The sequence below is a fragment of the Parasteatoda tepidariorum genome, chromosome 3 (assembly GCF_982258835.1).
Source record: "Parasteatoda tepidariorum strain Cologne lab strain chromosome 3, Ptep-v5.0, whole genome shotgun sequence".
In the NCBI taxonomy this organism is placed as follows: Eukaryota; Metazoa; Arthropoda; class Arachnida; order Araneae; family Theridiidae; genus Parasteatoda; species Parasteatoda tepidariorum.
This window is the reverse complement of record NC_141757.1, coordinates 82,201,908-82,222,166: the sequence shown is the minus strand read 5'-3', so window position 1 is coordinate 82,222,166 and position 20,259 is coordinate 82,201,908. Positions and strand designations below refer to the sequence as shown.

The 20,259-nt window shown below is 27.0% G+C and overlaps 1 protein-coding gene across 1 annotated transcript in view; it reads left to right on the top strand.

The window, feature by feature from the left end:
• The window catches only part of LOC107447985 (protein NDRG3), a 37,899-nt gene extending 33,235 nt beyond the window's left edge, over positions 1–4,664 (top strand). Inside the window, exon 13 of the mRNA XM_016063049.4 lies at positions 1,446–4,664. Coding sequence (XP_015918535.1) covers positions 1,446–1,597 — 152 coding nt within the window. The 3' untranslated portion in view covers positions 1,598–4,664. The remainder of the gene's footprint in view (positions 1–1,445) is intronic.
• The last annotated feature ends 15,595 nt before the right edge of the window (positions 4,665–20,259 follow it).

The following is a 20,259-nucleotide window of genomic DNA, read 5'->3' as shown; positions in this document are numbered from 1 at the left end:
AACGTATGAAAATTTTCTTATTTCGACGTACAAGTATTTAGAAATACGTGTTTTTAAATTTAAATTTTGTATTAGGACTTCGTTTGGTATTTTCCCCTTCCTTTTACCGAGATTTTAAAAAAAAATCCTAGAAGTGTTAACAAATTAACTGCATGTAATAACTTTATGAGTTACTAAGGGATAAGTTTTAATCAATTAATTACTCGATGAAATTTAAAACATTCTCCCTGAAATCCATATATGATAATGTTCTTACGAAATCGAATCCTCCACCCACAAAATTTAATCTAAAAACATTTATATTGTGCATAAATAATGTAGTTACGATGTTTTTATAGAACCTAAACATCTTTAATGGTCTATTTTTCCCTCCGCTTTGCTTTAAAAAAAATTATTTATGATCAGATTTCAGTAAAATATTCATTATTGTTCTTAAATGCTTAATAGTGTTTTAGAACTTATTTTTATTTGAAAGATGTAATTATAAAATAATTATAAAATACAATCATTGAACGAAACAATTGAGCTGAAAGAACCAACACTGAAGTCCTTAAACTGCGATGCGTCTCCAGAACAGTAATTCCATCTCTGTTTATAAAAATCCAATAACTGATTATTTTCATTATAAGTTATATACAGGATTATTTGGAAATCAGAAATATTCAAAAATACTATGTGATGATTTATTTTGAAGTCGGAATTCATAATACATTGGTATGAAATATTATCTGAAGTTTCGCTGTTTTCCCAAAGCACAAACTGTCTTAACAAAGATGATAAAATAAAAAATAAATAAATAATAGGATAATAAAAAATAAATAAATAAATAAGAATTTTCGGTTATGATAGAAGTTTGGATGGAAAATAAAGTACAAGATACGATTTAAGTTAAGGCATTTTTTTCCATTTTTCAGTACATTGAAAACATAGTTTTTAAAATTTTGATTTCCTTATTTATTTTCGATTTATTCCCTAGATCTTTACATAAAAAAAAGTGGTCGAACTTTCCATTGGCGGTAAATTCTGTTTGCAATGTTTAGAAATAATTTTTAACTTCCATTATCATCAGAAGCAGAGCTCCAGTTAAAATTTAGTTAGACTTGTTAACTTGTCGGAAAGTAGTCGAAATTTAGCAAGACGAAAAATTCTATTTAACTGTAACTTGGTGATAAATTCTACTTGTAGAAGTAAAGAAATGATTAGAAAATTTATCATCATTAGCATGGTGCTCCAGTCGAGATTTGAGAGCTCTAGTTTCTCAGAAATGTTGGAAATTTCGATTGCAAAATTTTACCCTCACGAATACGAAAGCGAGTTAGTAAAACTTTTGCAAAAATTAACATTCTCTCTCTGTAGTTAGAAAAGGATTTTATTATTGTTATTATTATTCGAAATTTTTTCTTAAGTAGTTTAAACACAGTTTTTGCAATCTTCTTTTATTACAGCATTCAAAGTACTTCAAGCTTACAGAAATTCGATTGCTTACGACAACCAAGCAAATCTACTGCCATCAACCCCAGCAAGCATTACAACGACAACTTACAAGCAAGAGGTACACATTGTTGAAAATCCCATCGATCAACACACGGGACCTTAGACAAAAGTCTCACAAAGAGTCTTGGCTTTGATTTCTGTTTTATATTTCTCGCGCCCTAGTATTTAGAAGTCGAAATTGCTAGATGGTTGGAATAAATATTTACAGCAAACACATACACACGACGAATGTACACATTAATCCAAGAAGGAACTTTAAAACCTTAACAAACGAATAACGAGTGCCTAGAGAATGAGTTATCTATCCAACCGATTATAGTTGCATCGATGATCCATAGGTTTAGACACAATGTCTAAGTTTTATGCAATACCAGAACTTAAGCAATGAATCTATATTTTGCTACACAAACAATACATATGTATTAAAGCTCATGTTTTGAATGAAATCCTTTATTTGTTTTGCACGTCAGAACTTATTGTTGAAGTTTTTTGTTTCACTGTGTAAAGAAAGTGTAAAGTTAAATAGTTTTAAATGTCTGATAGGTCTTTAACAAATTGGGCTCATAAGTTTTCGATTTAATATCCGGCTTCTGTCTTCCTTTAGAAATAAACAAACTTTGTTTCGTAACTCCTAACTTCCATGTACATTACTAATTAATAAGTAATAAAATTTTTAACAAAAAATTTGTCGAATAATCTGAATGGTTTCCTGAAAGAAAGGTTTCTGTTACAAATTATTCAAAATATTGCCGCGGTAACAAGTCTATGTAGAATTATTGGTGTTATTTTAAATGTCTTTTCTTTCTCTTACTGCCTTTTGAAATCCATTAGTTCTCATACAGCAAAATAAAGTATTGTTATTTTCAAATTCCCCAAAACATGGTTTTTATGTTTTTGCAAAGATGTTTTTGAAATGGAAAGATAAAGTTATAGTAACAACAGAAGTTATTATTTTCTGTATGTTCTTAAAAACATAGTAATGTTGGAAAATTTGAAATGTTGTCATTAAAATATTTCATTTTGATTGTAAATATTATTTTTATGAAATCTGTTAACAACGTAAAAATAATTTTTAAAAAAAAAAACGAATCTATTATAAATAATGGGAATATGAAAATTAAGACATTGATAATTTCGTTTTCGTGTCTCTTATGGTGTTGAGAATAACGCCATCAAATGCAGGTAAATGAGTGAAAGTAGCACAAGGAGTCATCCTACGTTTGATATATTTTCAATAATTGGAAAATCAAGAGTGTAAATGTGATGTTGCAATGTACTTTTTTTTAATCGTAGTCCTTTGATTAATTTAATCTCTAATAAATAGATGGCAGCACAATATTTACTACATAATACCACTCAAAAGAAATTTTTGAGCGACTTTTCGGAAATGTAAGTGAAACATTTTAATGGAGGTAGTAAATAAACTGATAATTTTTGGGAGTAAATAAAAATATGTTTGCCAGATTTTGAATCGTTATTCTTCATTGCAAATATATTAAATTTAATATGTTCGTTTAGGTTCTATTATAATTTCTGCAGTATAGTTTATTAATTTTTTTAAATGGACGAGGTGCGTATATATTTTCTGCTTTAAGGGTTAGGTTTAACAAAATTATCATTCGTTTATCTTTCATTAAATATTATGGTGGAAGAAGAGCCTGCAGTTATACACCAAATGCTCAGAAAATTTCTAATCTATATATGTTCTTCGTTCCAGGAAAAATTTAGATTTGTAACATCCATCTTTCAGGAAACCATTGATGCAATGATGTTCATTTTTAAAAATAAATGAGAAAATAATATTTATTTACAATATTTACTAAGCGGTGCTATATAGAGTATATTCGTCTAAAAAAAACAACAAATGCAATTGATAACCATGCAAAGTTTCAGATTACATATTATATTTTGTTATAATTATAAGTTACGTTGGGTGCAATTATTTTGTTGCACATTTAAAGATATATTTTTAAATATTCATGTGTATAAAGCTGAATATATTCCATAATATTTGCTCTGCTACTATTAAAAATGTGTTTATTTGAAACATCATGTTGTTTCCTAATTTTTGTTCTGTAAGCTTTCAAAGTCTTTCAATTTTACCTTTAAAGCGTAACGTACGATGTGCCTTTTAATGATATTTTTGAGTATTTACTGTGACTGTCATACTGAATATTGCTCATTCTTTGCACATTGTTTACCTTCTAAGTTATGAATATCGATTATTTGCACTTTCACTAGTTAATCCATATGCAATACACAAATTAAAAACTCGTTACAAACTAATGCTAAACGAACTTTTTAAAAGTCGATTTAATTACAATATAATTCAAGATATTGTTTTATTCCTTTGATTTGAATTACAAGCCTGAAAAATTCGTTATAAAATATTGATAAAAGAACTTCTTAAACGTAGAGTTAAAAAGCGAAGCATTGCTAAATAATTTAAAATTTTTATTTCTAACTTGAGTTACAAGACTTGCCTTAAATATAGCAAAATGATCTTATTAAATGTAAAGTGTGAATGAGAAGCATTACATCACAATCTAAAAAAAATATTTTGTTATTTTTATTTGAGTTATAAAATTGAATTAATGATAACTTAAGGAGTGTAATCTTTAGGATAAGAGTATAAAATCCTTAAAATACAAAATATTAATAAACGTCCAAGTAAATTTGGGTGTTCAGTTTGTTAGATATTTTATCGATAATTGACATAATTCTTTAATTCTTTGAATCTCTAGTTTTTTCTTGAACTTTATTAGAGTCATAATTTTAGTTCTATTATTTTGTTTTAACATGTTTTAAAAGTGTGACTCATTTGTGAAGATTGAAAGAGTATTTCTGTTAACAAGTTAATTCTCTTTTAAATAAATATGAAAAGAATTTAAAAATATAATGAAGCAAGAATGTTTAATCCGTAAAATGTATAAAACAGTTTTTTAATCATATTAGAAAGCTGCATATTAAAAATCTCACAGCAGATACTTTAAATTTTCTTGCATCGTAACATTTGAAATAGATTTAAAATTTCACATTAAGTAAAATATTCTAACATTGCAGTTTGAGAAAATAAACAGCGAAACAACTACAATTTAAAATTTTGAAGTTCTAAATATAATAATTGCTTTATAAGTTTTCTTGATTCAATTATAAAATTAAAAGAAAAATTCTTTTGTCGAAAGTTTCCAAAAAAGTCCATTCTTGGTACAATTTAAATTATACCATAAGCAAAAAGAATAGCTTTTCTTTCATTAAAAATTTTTTCATTACGTAAAAAAGATTTGTTTTTGTCAAAAATTATTTAAGTTACTAATACACGTAAACAATGAATGCTCAAGTAAAGGAACTATTTTAAAGTAAGTCTTTAAAAGTATGCGGTCGTCATATAATGTATCAAATAATAATAGTGCTCAGTACTTTTAAGTAACCGGGATAAAAAGAAAATTTAAAATATCATTAACGCTATTTCAAGAAACAATATTCTTTAAAAATTGAAAAAATACAAGTTATTATGCAAATATAATATCGATAAGCTCAATTCAAATAAATCTCACTAATTTTTTTTAAAATTAGTACAGAGAAGAGAGAGTTTTGTGCTAAGTTCTGGTAATTGCTATAAAGTATACCTGTGCTTTCAAAAGTTTTATAAGATTAACATTGAAGTGATGCAATATTAGTATGTATATATATACAATACATAGAAGATTTGTAGTTGCGTAAGCTATGTAGAAAATTAGTATTAATTAAAAAGCTCCAGCAATATGAGCTTAGCCTTTTATGTTTTATAACTGCGAATGAATTCAATAATCCTGTTCACAAGGCTAATAAGTTACAATTAGCATGCTTAAAAACATTATATTCAAATGACAGTTTGGCATAATTTAGAATTTATTAAATAAATTTTTTTCGCTTAAAAAATATTGTAAGTAACAATTTATCATAATGCAGTTAAAATAAAAATAAATTAATATTTTATTAAATAAATTTTAAATGGTAAATATTTTTTTTATAATTCAGTTTATGATCTAACACACAGTCTGTAAAAATATTAATATTTGTACTATATCGAAATATAAATATTATATAAAACTTAGAATTATGTATCATATATATATTCACTAATGTAATTAATATGTTAGTAAATTGAAGTACCTGAACATGCTAACAGATAGATTACAATTTCTTAAATAACCTCCAAGTTTATTAGGAATACTAAAACATTGATAATGAATTAATTAACAATATGCATGATTGTAATAAGTAAGCATCTGTTTTACCCTCAGTTCCAATCCTTTATTTTGTACATATTGATAATAATATATTTTAAATCCTTTTCTTATAAAATACATTGTTATTACGTTACTTTATGTAATAAGAAAGAAACTTCACGACTTAAAAATAATGTTTTGAATCTAATTATACTAGATTTGTCATCAATTGTATTATTTCAAGTTCTTTAAAAAAATTTTATAATCAGTGAAAAATGTATGATGTGCTTTAACACTGGAAATATTAGTATTATAAACAGTAATCTCTCAATCGTCCCTGGATTTCGATTATCTCGACATACTCTCAAAAAATTGGTTCAATATTGAACCGTAATATCGGTATCGTGTACTATAATATGATGCAAATCTGTTGCATCTTTAATAAAGCATTAAATTTGGTAGAATAGTTTAAGAAGAACGATAATAATCTGATTCAACCTCGTTGCAGCAAATTTGAACGATTTTAAGGTTTTACGGGCTAGTAAGTATCTAAGAGAATAATTATTCAGAATTCGCTTTCTTTCGTTTCTTTTTTTTTTTTTTTTTTTTTTTTTTGTGACAACAAAATATTTTTAAAAATGCTCTATGAAAAATAAAGGGGAAGCATATTTTGAGGAATAAATAGCTGTTGATCGATTTTTCTTATATGTTTATTCATATTTAAATTTATTTCTTAAGAAAAATTCTTTTTTTTCTCGTATGGCATTATCATCGACTGCCGCACCAGCGAATACAACGAATAATCGAAATTTCACTGTACTTGCTGATCGCGCGAATACTCCACATATGAAAATGAATAGACTTCTAATCGACTTGATGCATTTTAAAAAGAAAAGAAAAAGAGGGAGGAATCATTGATATCGGAAAATTAACAAAATAAATAATACAATATTTTGTGACTGTGTTGAGGTTCATGTTAATTGTATTCGATTTTTATTAAATTTCTGAAATATTTCAATATTCAAAATATCAATGCCTAACATTTTGTATTCTTTATAATTATATATTGCAGATTTAAACGAATGGGGATTAAATAATTTGTAAAAGAAATTAAGTTTCATTGCAAATTGTCTCAACATGTTGGTGTAACGTTTGCCTGCTCATAGCTATGAGATGCTGAAAAATTATTCTCACGATTTTTTAATCGGAAAACAAATTTTAAAAATAGAGACACACTGTTTTCAAAGCTCTCTTTTATACAAACAATTGTGTTCTTTTTGTTGCTACAGAGCATTTGTACAATTTATTACATTTTATTTTTTAAAAAAATAGCAATTAAATAACTTACATAAAAAATTTAAGAGCCTTCTTCCTCCACCATCTTGTATTTTAGGTTAAATGCTTGATTTTCATTTTGTCCAAGTTTTGTGTTCTAAACTAATTTTCGATGATAGAATATCATTCCACTGCGCAGAATCTTGGAAAATGAAGGTTTCTATAGTAGGAAAATATAGCCCTTAAAAACTTGTACAAAAAATAAATAAATGAATGAATCAATAAAACAGTAAAGTTATACTTATTTAGGATTTTAAATAGGTTATTACATTTGACTTTTTGTAGATTTTTAAAAACATGCGTTTTTTTTCCTTTAAGCTGATAGAAACCAATTGAAAGATTATGCAAAAACAAAGACACAATTTCAAGAGCCTTGAAATTAAAAAAAAACATCATTCTAAATTACATTTCTAGTATTACCGATAGCAAAATTGTATTGATATAAATTTGCCCCCAAAAAAATGATTGAAATTCTTTATTAACATGGCACTATACTTCACTGATTCTAATTGGGTAAATACATTGTATTTTGCATGTTTCGAAGGATATTACCGAGTAAAGAAAAGAAAATTATCAATTAATTTGTGAAAATTATATTGAAAATCATGTATTTAGAATTACAACCGTAATTTACTTTCCCCGTCTGTCTTCACCTCTTAGACAATTGTGCTGAGCGATAGAAGAGGTCTCTTAAGCTTCGAGAGTTGTTTTAATATAAAAGTATTGAAATATTGCTAGCAAATTACAATTATTATTATTAAATTTAAAATAATATTCAGTTAGACCCTAACTAAATTGAAGACTCAACTAAATTAACCCTAAATATTGGGGAAATTGATTATTTCAATTATTATTGGATTATGCTGCTATTCCAGCTAAAATTTGCTTGGATTGTTCATGTCATTTCATTGGAATGAAATATCCTCAACTCTATGTCATATCTAAGCATACATGTTTCCTTAAATCTTAACAGGATTAATTAAGTCGTTATTATTAGGATATATTGCTATCCAACTGAAAAATGCCTGTATTGTTCATGCTATTTTCAAGGAAATGAAATATTTTTATGTCCATATAGGCATAATAAAAAAAAGATGTAGTCACATATAGTATGTACAACTTGTAACAAAGAATTTAGCGCATTCTAGCGTAACATTCAATGCTAGCTATCTTAACCAATTTAGGAGAGTTCCAGTACTGCCATCATTCGAAAACTTTAAAATGCCTACCATTCCAGCATCCGTAATCCGCCCTTAATCAAAGTCCATTAAATCTTAATCGTAACATTAAATTATATTGTTAATAAATATTTGCTATATTGAATGGCTTATAATGTATCATTTGAATGCTTGTGGTCATTTATGTAACCCTCTTATATATATTTATATTGTAAACCGAGACAACTTTGCCATCTGGAGTAATAATTTAAAAATAACTTTTGATACCCTGATCAAGTTTCTGAATTGAGCAATACAGAGAATGATTTACGAATGCACTTGAAGAACTCAGTGGATGTAGGCTCTAAGTGAAATTTTTTTTAGAAAAAATATAGGTTGGTTTCGTCATTTTGGATCATTTATTTTGTCAAATCTTTAAACTTAGATGATCTGAGTTTTTTTGAGTCGAAATGGATAATGAATAGGACTTGGAAACAACCAGTTTTTGAGAAATCTTAGAGAACTTGTCTTTTGCTAACAAATTAAGACGCCAAGAGTGAAAACGCAACAGAAATAAAAAAAAGCTTAAATGGAAGCTTACGCTAGAAATGAAAGCAAGGATCATTATTAACATATAAACTTTAAAGCTAATGTGCACAAATTTTTCTAAAATGTCCTTTAACCTCCATCCATTCAGCTTTTCAACTGTCTCCCATATTGTTCCGATCAGAAATTCGTCTGAGCGACAAAAATCCCCTTTGAAAAATCTGGTGAAGTTGCCTCGATTCACGGTTCAGCAATTTTTTGTTGAAACTTGGTTTCAAATGACTGTATCTATCAAGTAAAATTCGTTATTATTATTCCTGCATAAGTACCTCTTGGTGTGCTTTTCGTTTGGAAAGCACTCTCAAACTAGCCTTGACTTGTATTATATCAACAACTGTTTGAAACCAATGGTTTTGGGTCCATTCCTTCCCAAAGTTTTTCTTATTGCAATACTGAAAGCATTATTTAAATTTTTGTTTAACCTTGAAAATGTTTAATGAAAGTTACCAAAAGTTGTACAATGTCTTGTTAAATAATAAAATAAAAAGTATGCTCTTGAAAGCGAGATTTACTCATTTTAAAGCTTCTTAAAAATATTCTTTCAAATTCCTTTTATTTTTTAAACAATTATGAAAATAATTTTCGATATGTTAAAAAAAGTGTACAAATCAAATTTAGCCGGATTTTAGGCATTTGATTTTAAGGCTATCAATTTTTTTTTCTAATTTTACAGGGGAAACAAAAAGATTAGGAAAAAATGCATATTTAATTGAAAAAATTGGATTGAGTGCATTCAACCTAATTTTGAATTTACGTAAAAACTAAATATTTAAATTTAGGACTCCCACCTAACTCGGAACTTATCAACGGCTTGAATGATTCGTATTTATATACCAAATACTCATTGGTAGAAATAGTAAACAATCTCGATTTTTGCACAATAACAGTAAGAATTTTTTCCTATCTACCAATAATTATTTAGGCACTTACGGATATCGGCAAAGGTGGAATTATAGTATGTGACTGTTTCTCCTGTTATGAACTGGGATATTTATTCCAAATTTATGATATGCTCAATTTATGGTATGTACACACCTACTGCACCATTTTAGATAACAGTGTGTTTCCTATCTGGCAGCAGTTTCGCACGCTGAACCCGTGTTACATCCGGGATAGTAACGCTAGCTGCATGATCTCGGTATGATGATAATAGGATAAACCAAATGAACTGCCCTGTCCAGAGCCCAGACCTGAACCCAATCGAGAACCTCACCGACGAGTTGGATCACCGATTTAAGGGGTGCAGCAAGCTTTCAAAATCGGCAACGGAACCTACATGTATTTTTCAAACTGAGTAGCAGTAAGTACTACACACAAGAAGCGAAGTAGTGGAGAATAAATACTATAATTGCTTCGCGTAGAAACTCAATCAACTATTGATTTTAAATACATTTTATTTTTATTTTCTAACACAAGCGCCCAGCCCAAATACTGATCAGTAAAAAAAATATACAATCTCGATTTTTGCACAATAATAGTAAGAATTTTTTTTCCGAAATTTTTGTACAATTTTTAAATGAGTATTATAAATTAATCATTAATCAGTCATTAATAAATTCTTTATTGATATCATTGTCATCATTTTTATCATTAATAAATATCTAGTTCAAGTAATTGCGATCATTAAGTATTGCGCTCCAAGATTCGACGAAAATTTTAGTAGAAGAAAGCTTAATGCATTTGAACTATATCAATATTTTAAATCCTGTTCACAGTTATGCTCAGAAATTAAAATTATTAGTTTAAAACCTAAAATTAAAGTATTCCTGCCACAGTCCACTGTGCGCCGAGGGTTATGGAGGTTAAAGCTCCGAGTCTAATGGGGTGATTGCGACAATGAGATCGGCATTGCGCACTTGCCGTCTTTATTACCTAGACAATCTGGTACCCATCCATCCAGTTATAAACTTAGTGGGCTTCATGCCACCGCTAATGAACGAACCCCCTCCCAGTCCTTAATAATGAATAGTTCAGTGGCTTTAACAACTGAGTCGTCATTTAGTTGTTTAAAGCACTGAGCTGTTAAGTTACATGTGTGGAGCTGTTAAGTTATTGAGCTTTTTAATACTAGTCCAGTTGAAGTTTCGAAACACGGGGGGGGAAATTTGGTGTCTCAAATTGAGCAAGTTCAAAATTACAATTTTATTTGAAATCAAATCAAAACTTCAATTCATTTTTATCAAAATTTAATAATTGAATTTTCAGTTTATTATTTTTTAACTCAGATTCAAATTTACTTCTTTATAATATAATACCGGATTAAAACTCGTAGGTCCACCACAAGTTGAGCAGGAGTAAAATTAATATTTTTTAAATTTAATTTTATTAATATTTTAACTAATATTTTAATTAAAATTTGTCAATCAATTTGCTAAATCAAATTATCGTTTTATCAATCAATTTTAATTAAAATATATCAATATCGTTAATCTTGAAAATAAGCGTTAAATTCTTGAAGACTGTCATCAGCATATAGGTATCTAATACAGTTAATAAATAAACGACAAGCTAAAATGGGAAGTTTTCTAAATGATACTGGCACGAGATATAAATATGAAATTTATTAATTGTAAACTATTTATGTTAAGATCCTTATAATTGTCCTAAATTAATTTATTAAAACGACTTCGGTCTGGTAAATTTATTATCAGGAATAAAATCGAGATGTTGGAGTTTCTTCTCGTATTCGCTGGAATATGTCTGATGGCTTATTATATAAGATCAAAATACAAAAAGTACAAAGCGTTACGGGAGAATTCAAACAATTCTTCAAATACTACATGCAATGCTGAAGCTGTTGAACGTTTGATAGGTGCTGGTGATGGTATGACGGTAAAATGACTTGGTTTCGTATGGTTAAGTCATGGTTATAGCACAGTAACGAAAATCGATATCGGAAATCAAATAATGATCTATAAAAAAGATACGAAAATTAAGAACATTATACAAGTTGATTTTTTTTAATTAAAAGAGCTTTGTAAGATAAATGTATAATTTGAAGATCTGCTTTTCTCATTGTTTTAGTAACCATATAAATTATAACTAAATTATATGAGTCTTGATTTTTCTGTTTTTATGAAAAACATGAACTTGACTATCTTAAAGATATTGTTGTTGTTGAAGTTCATTTACGTCGCACAAGAGCTGCACAATGGGCTATTGGCGACGGTCTGGGAAACATCCCTGAGGATGATCCGAAGACATGCCATCACAATTTTGATTCTCTGAAGAGGGGATGGCACCCCCGCTTCGGTAGCCCGACGACCTGCGCGCGAAGTCGAGCACTTTACGGTAGCACAGTTTAACGAGGAGCAATACCGCACACCCTCGGTCCCTACGCAGACTGATCCAAGTGGTCACCCACCCGCACACTGACCGTAGCCAGTGATGCTTGACTTTGGTGATCTGCTGGGAGCCGTATCTTTACGATCAGTCCACTGCGGGACATCTTAAAGATATAACGATGTATTTTCGTTGTTTTGACCTCATTGTTACGTACTTTGGCGTAGAAAGAGTAAATATCTGAAAATCCTAACTTCTAATTAGACAATATTTAGCAATGAATTGAAGTCACATTATTAACCTATAATAAACCCATTCGATGACCAAAATATTTAGTTTTTAGTTTAATTCTTCAATCAGATTCAATGACAGAAATTTGCCAAAACGATTCAAACAAGTGTTTACCTTAAGCAGCTTCCATTTAAGTTATCAGATATTCTAAAATTTTATATTAATAAAATAATTAAATTAATCTTTTATGATAGCATGATAATATTTCGAAATATAACTATTATTACGGTCACGAATAAATATAAATTAAAGAGAAAGATTATTAGTCATACAAGTCAGGGGTGATTGTGAGCCCAAGTTAAAATTCCGGAAAATTTCTTGAGTAAAAAAAAAAAAAGTTTAAAGCGAAAAAAATTTAAACAAGGTTTTTTCCTCTTTCTCAATATTTCTCAGTTTACTTAAATTATATTTAAAATTTTACACATACCTAAGATGACCTGGAGAAGTAATTGAAATTTACAAATATGTCTTTCTTTTTTGAGTTTATGATTATAATAACTATTTACTGATACAAAATGACTATTAATCTTGAATATAAGCTTATAAAGTATCTTTCTGGCTCTCCCTTACAAACAAATAAAATAAACTGTGTTTTTAAGTTCCACCTTTGAAAATTTGATTTCTGGAAACTTTTGTGATCAAGGAATTTTTTGAAACGTCTGAACCTTCGATCTCCGGAAACTTCCGGATCACGGTTAGCGAAAAATCCGGAAATCCGGATTTTTTTCCGGAGCACAATCAGCCCTGTACAAGCTATGAATACAATTATTTACGCTCTGAGTGCATGAGAGATGATTGTACAAGAAAAAGATTATTGTTTAAAAAAAAAAATTTGTTTTTTGACATTTTTTTAAATAATAAACTTTTTGGTTGTCAATTAGTAGTGATGCTTAAAGGGTTATATGGCTTTCTGCTTAATTGACAAAATACCTACAAACTACCGTAAAATTTTATACCTCACCAGAATAGCTTAATTACCATTGTCTAAATGATGTCCCTTACTTAAGTTAACATGCGAGATGCAAACTTATACAGTCCCTGGCCATATTATTAAACCCACTATAAGATTCTATGAAAAATTATAATTATCAGGTGCTATACAGCTGTATTGTCTTTACTCGGATGAAACCGGTTTGCATTTGTTTACGCTCCTGTATCAATTGGTTAACATTGTAATGCAATACGTTAAAAATAACTACAAATAGGAAGCATATAAGTATATAAAAAATCTCCTGAATAAAAACCTATTACATGTATGCTTAAATATAAAAGTATTGCATATAAACTCGTGTAAATCATTTAATTACAGTGCGTCTAATAATTTGATCTAATTATTATAATATAACAATATAATGTTTGATATAATAAATATTCTATATTTATATAATATATTGTCAAATTTATCTTATCGCTAAATTCATATTACATATCGTCTAATTTAACCAATTGATAAACTAACGTAAGCAAGTGCAAACCGGTTTCAGTCACTTAAAATTAATAAAGCTGTATAGTATCACCTGATAATTAAGATTTTCGATAGAATCTTACAGTGTGTATTCTATATTTATAAGCAATTTCGGAAACTGTAAATTTTTTCTATATTTATTCATTCTATATTTATTTATTTTTATAACAGCAACAAAAGTAAATGAATTTTAGTCTCGTGTGCATCGCGAAAAAATTAAAATAAAGAGTAAAACAATTTAATTGAAATTACCTACTTATCAATATAAAGTTCGACATCATCTTGATGTAGACAATCAATCATATTGGCCATTCGAATCAAGTCTTTGGTTATTCTCCTTTTGATCAAATGATCTATTGCTTGATTTTTTAAAAAAAATGCAATGTTTGCCAAAAGCAACATATTTCGTTTTAATCTTCTAAAAAAAAGTCAATTAGCCTATTATTGCTTAAAAATAACACCGAAAAAGAATGCTTCACTATCAATATCAAATTTGAATAAACTCAACCACAAAATAAAAGTTGTGATTTATATGGGGAAAAAATGTCGTTGCTATTTTATCATTTAAGAAAAATGAATGATGAACAAGTTTGCCTAGAATCGTTTTCAGTCAGTAATTTAATTGGGTATAATATAAAAAAAAAAACTACTTCCACTTAGTAGGAATAACATTTACCATGACGCAATGCTAAATTCTATGCCACTATCCACATAAATCAATTATTAATCAAAAATCGAATATCAATTACTTTTCTTTATAATGCAATAAAATCTGGCGAGCAGCTATTTAAACGATCAAACACTTCGTTTGTTTATTTGTGGCTTGAAGTTAGGCTCGCAGAAAATGCCGTTCATGGGTTAAATTTAGTAGGAATAACACAACCTGTGACGTAGGCTATAGTATACCCAATTGATTGGCATTGTAAATTAACTGAAATCTTTTGAAAGAGCTCAGTTTCAATTTGTCATTATTTGCTTCAATTAGTCATTATTTTCATATTATAAATAACTGTCATTTATATTAGTCAACAATAGAAAAATATTGTAAACATTCACACATTTTTGTTTCTATCGCATTCCGAAACGGTTAAAAAAAAATAAGCTCCGTTTTAGTTTAATAGCATCATGGGAATAAGAAGTGAAATAGGGGGTAAAGTGAAAATGCTAATTTTAGTGCTTGCTGATTGCTGAGATGAATCCTTGTGCTCCCAATGCCATTTAACTGGAAGTTCAGACCCAATCGCGATTGAGGTAAAATTGAATGTCAGCAGAAGTAAAGCAGTGAATTTAAAAACGACCACTATTAAAACCATATACATGGTTATCAAAATCGTTAAAATAAATGGTGATGACGCAGATTTTATTTAAATTTACGTTAATGCACTGCCGAGATAGCGATAAGAAAGAAATCTAGAAAGTGTAACGTAAAATAAGTAAAAATGACAACTATTAGTATTGTAAGTTAACAGCGAATACAATGCAAGGAAATGGTGACTTGAAGTAGCTAATGCTGTTCAAGTTCATGTTTCAGTTTTATCAATACGCGTCAGAATAGGAAAAGAATCAAAAAAGAATACAAAAGGGCGATTCTTTAAAAAGCGTGAGATTCAAGAAAGGCTAAACATGACTTGGGAAGTTTTTTTTAAACCAATTATAAATAAAATTAATCTATGTACAGTGTGCCAAAAAAAACGGACCATCCTGAAACGTTTGATCTAACGATCGGATCTTTATGTTCTAGGGCTCCATCTTAATGGTTTAATGGGGTGGCCTCAAATATTCTAATTAATTAGTGCAGATGATATTTTAAGTTACGAAATCAGGCACAATTTTTTTTTTTTTTTAATAAACATACCTTATTTTTCGACGGATTCGGATTTCTGACCCCCAAAACAAAATATAGGGAGTAGCCGCAAACGGGGAAATATGGTCTTGAGAGCTTGGTCAAAAGAGTTTTAATTGTTGCGTATTTCGCCATACCTTGAGAACTATTTAAACAAATTGAGAACTTCGGGCGCACAATTATGCATAAGATAAATGTTAGTAAATATTTATTTTATTTAATAATAGTCGAAAGAATTTTGAATTCTAAGGTATAAAATTTTTTACATCATTTTAAAGTTTCTAATTTTACATTGGAAAATACAAAGTTTGTGCAAAATCGGTTGAAAAGTTTCTGAGAAATCAAGTTTTAAATACACGATTTTTCTAAAATTCAATTTCTCAAGGACTATTCAACCAATTTTAAATTTTACCATGTAAAATTAAATACTATAAAATGATGTAAAAATTTTTATACCCTATGATTCAAAATTTGTTCAACTATTATTAAATAAAATAATAAAAAATAATAAATATTTACTAAAATATATTTTTTCATAAAATTATCTTTAGATAAACGATTTTTATAATTGTGTATAAAATAGCATAGTAGCAATTTTCCTGGAAAGATACAGATACAACTCAGAATATATAAGTATAGAATATAATCCTGATATAACAAAAAATAAACTATTCAATAGTTTCACTTTAAATTGCTTTCTAAATATATTATTTAGAAAATACTTTATACAAAAAAAAATAATCATTACAAATTATCAATTTATGTGAATGTTTCTGTAATAGTCACTTTTGTCCACACCATGAAAGTTTTTGAGGAGACAATAATGACAGAGCCAGAAGTGAAAAAATTATAAAAAATATTTTGCCTAAGCCTGGATTGAATTAATGATACCATAAAATGTTTTTTATATAGTTCTTAGAAGGATTATGAATGATAAAACAAAAATAATAATCATAAAAATAAATACATTATAGGAGGGAAGGGCAGTAGGATTAATAAAAATAATTTTATGTTCTAGTTTATTTTAATGCAAAAATAATTAACTTATAGTCTGAAAATTCAATATTTTTCATGTGTATATGAAGAATTAGGAGATCATATAAATGATTGATTCCTATTTATTTTAAACAATCTAAATAATGTCTTAAATAGTCAATTGATATTTGCAGTGAGTGACAGTAGTAACAAGCGAACTAAGAGACAGTTTTTATAAAGAAAATTGGAATTATGAAAAGACTAATGAAGGACTTATAATGCATTTCAAATAATCTTAATATATAGCAAATAAAATATGCACAACATGCATTGATTGTTGTTTTGAATTTATATTGAAAATTTACTTTGAATATCTGATTATATCGTTAAAGACGAGACAGAAATGCCATTTCACACATTAAAATTAAATGCTTGTTAAATATATATTTGACCTAGAAATGAACGGCTTTAAAAGCTTTTTTTTTTTTAAAATAAAAACCTTTTTAAGAAAAGTAAATTGCAAAAAAAGCAAGAGACCCGAATGCCACAGTTTTTGGAGAATGGACCATAAAAACATTTTGAAATAACCAAATATCAGTGATGAATTTATAATTCAATAATATTTAACTATAAAGGGTTTCATTATGTTTTATTACTTTAAATTATACATTTATTTCTATTATATTTCTGAAAAAAATTACAGCAGCAATATTATCTGTAAAACAAACACCTTGTCTTTTTTGTTTGGCTGTTAGACAATAAAGTAATTACTTTTTTCATTATGTAACAATAGAGAAAATTTTCACAATCAATTTCTGGTCTAAATGACATGGCAGCAGACATATATCAGAAAAAATAAAATTAAGAGTATGCCTAGCATTCTAATGCGCTAATTCAACATGAATGGATATTCAAAGAAAATATGCAAATAAATAAATAAAATAAAAGGAAGGAAATACTTTAAGTTATGGCTTTAATATAATTTATTTTATTGCAAAAGTAAATTACATATAACACATTTAAAAATACTTTTAGATAGTATTCAAAATTTTTAGAAACAGTACTGAAAGAAAAATTCATTTATTGTAATAGTACAATAATTTTAGACTCTCTTGTACTCCCTTATTTTAATAAGTGAAATAATGAGCAACACAAAAAACTTTGGAACAAAAGTTCCAGCAGCTTTTTAACGATTTTTGTTCAAGTATTATTTCAAGTACAAATTGTTTCTGATTAAATATAAAAACTAGTCATAAAATACACAGAAAACTATATCACAACTATAAATAAGCGTAAATTCTGCCTCAGTATAATTTGAAAATGTATACATGAAACAGATATTTTAATTATAAATAACAAGTTAGTTAGTTTAATTATTAATAACAAGTTATAAACAAAAATTATAAAAACTAATAATACCCAATATTTTTCTGAAATAAATGAACAACAAAAAATATGCAAGTTTGCCACATAATTTCAGCATGTATTAATCATTTAAACAAGTAATTATAAGTAGATATATGAATAAATAACAATTTATTTCAAAAATTTGTCATAGCAAAAGAAAAGTTCATTTAGAAATTAGTATAATAAAAGAAAGTAATTCAAATTATGCAATAAGGTGCTTATAGAGAAATATCTTTTATCAAACAAAGATTCAAAAAATAGTTTGATATTTAATCAAAAAAATCTGAAACTAGCAGATTTTAAAATGTCAAATATTACAAAAAAGATGTATAAATTTTTTTAAACTGTTTAATAAAAAATAACAATTTTCCTTTAAATTCGTCTATATAGGTATTAAAAGTTTAAAATGTGAAATTATCAGTTTAAAATACCTTCTGGTAATATATTTAATTACAATTTTAAACACAGCACAAGTAAACACAAAGATGTAAACATTCAAAAAATCTTAAAAGTTATATAAACTAAACAGGTACATTTTATAATCAGTGCAATGAAACTGAGAAAAAAATAAAGTATAACACAAGCTAAAAATATCAGATAAAAATAAACATTTAAGAGGACATAAAACAAATGAATTCAAAACATATAATTGTAAAAAAAATTGCTTTTAAAAAACATAAAACAGTTAAAATAAATAATTCTAAAGCTAAAAGCAACCAAAACTAAAACTCTACAATAAACAACTTTCATCATATCAATGAAACACTCCTTATTTTGTACCACAGAGTACTATAAAAAATGCTAAAATAAACATGATGAACAATTCTAATTCAGATTTAGAACAAAATAAACATTCAATACATTAAATTGTAAATAAATCTCAAAAAATTGCCAATATGACACACAAAATTCATGGAGAATTTAAGTTTTTTTAAAAAACAATGTACAATTTCCTAATAAAATAAATAAAAAAGTCAAATGAAGTCTTTAACTTGGATACAACATAACAATAAGGTTAACTAACCTGAATATAATAATAAGTTTTAAAAAAAACTTGTTATAAAATAATACCTGTACGCTGAAATGTTGGTAATAATTAAAAATTGTGATTTATATTTTAACATATTTAGGATCTTTAAACTCAGTATCTTGAAGTTTGACTTTTTACTAAGACTTTAATAAAATACAATTAAAAATAAGTTCATTAATTAATAATACATTATAAATTTTTAGTTTTTAACATCAACAAATAAACCATAAATAATCTCATAAATAGTAGAACACAAGCTTCTCAAATCAAATTAAAATCTTCTGCATTATCATTCACCAGTCTGTCAAATTATACAAGACACTAGCTAATTTCAAGTTTTTACTTTATATTTAAAATAATGATTTATAATCGAAATTTATGACTAAGAAAGTTAAAAAAAAAATAATAAAGTTCTTTTAAGTAAAGAGTGTCAAAATTGCTTCGATCAATAATTACAAAATTGTAATGACATAAAAAAAAATCTAGTTAAAAAGTTTATATGCACTTATCTCAAAAATTTATTTTTGATTGAAGTCGTAACAATATCTGACCTAATTAAGAAAACAGCTTCACAATAATAGTTTTGTACATTTAGTAGTATAAACATGTGTTTTTTTTTAATTATTGTCCTTGGAAAAAAACTACTTGAAGGAAGGGAAAATAAAATATATAATTCAAATCAGAAAACCGGTATTTTTGATATACTATTTAAACAAATTACAATAAACAAGAACATTAAGTGACAATTCAGACATAGATTTTATTCTAATCTACAAAAAAGTCAAAATTATATATTATGGCATTTATAAAACATATTGAAACATACATTGTAAAAAAAAATAATTTAATTAATTTTCTTCACTAAAAATTTATAAAAGCTCCTCTTTTTTTTTTGGCTTGCATGCAGGTATATCAAGTTAGTAAAATTTGAAATTATTTTTTAATGCTTTGAAATTATCATTTATTCCATATTCATCATTTTTTGAGAAAAACAATTACAATTAGCATTTTAATTTATTAACATATATTAACTCATTTATGTAAAACATTATCTAATATTTGTGTAAGGAAAACACTGACAAAATTAATATGAACAAATTACTTTGAATTCTTTATAATAGTAGAGTAGGGATTTAAAGAAATTTTCTAAAATTTCAGCAACA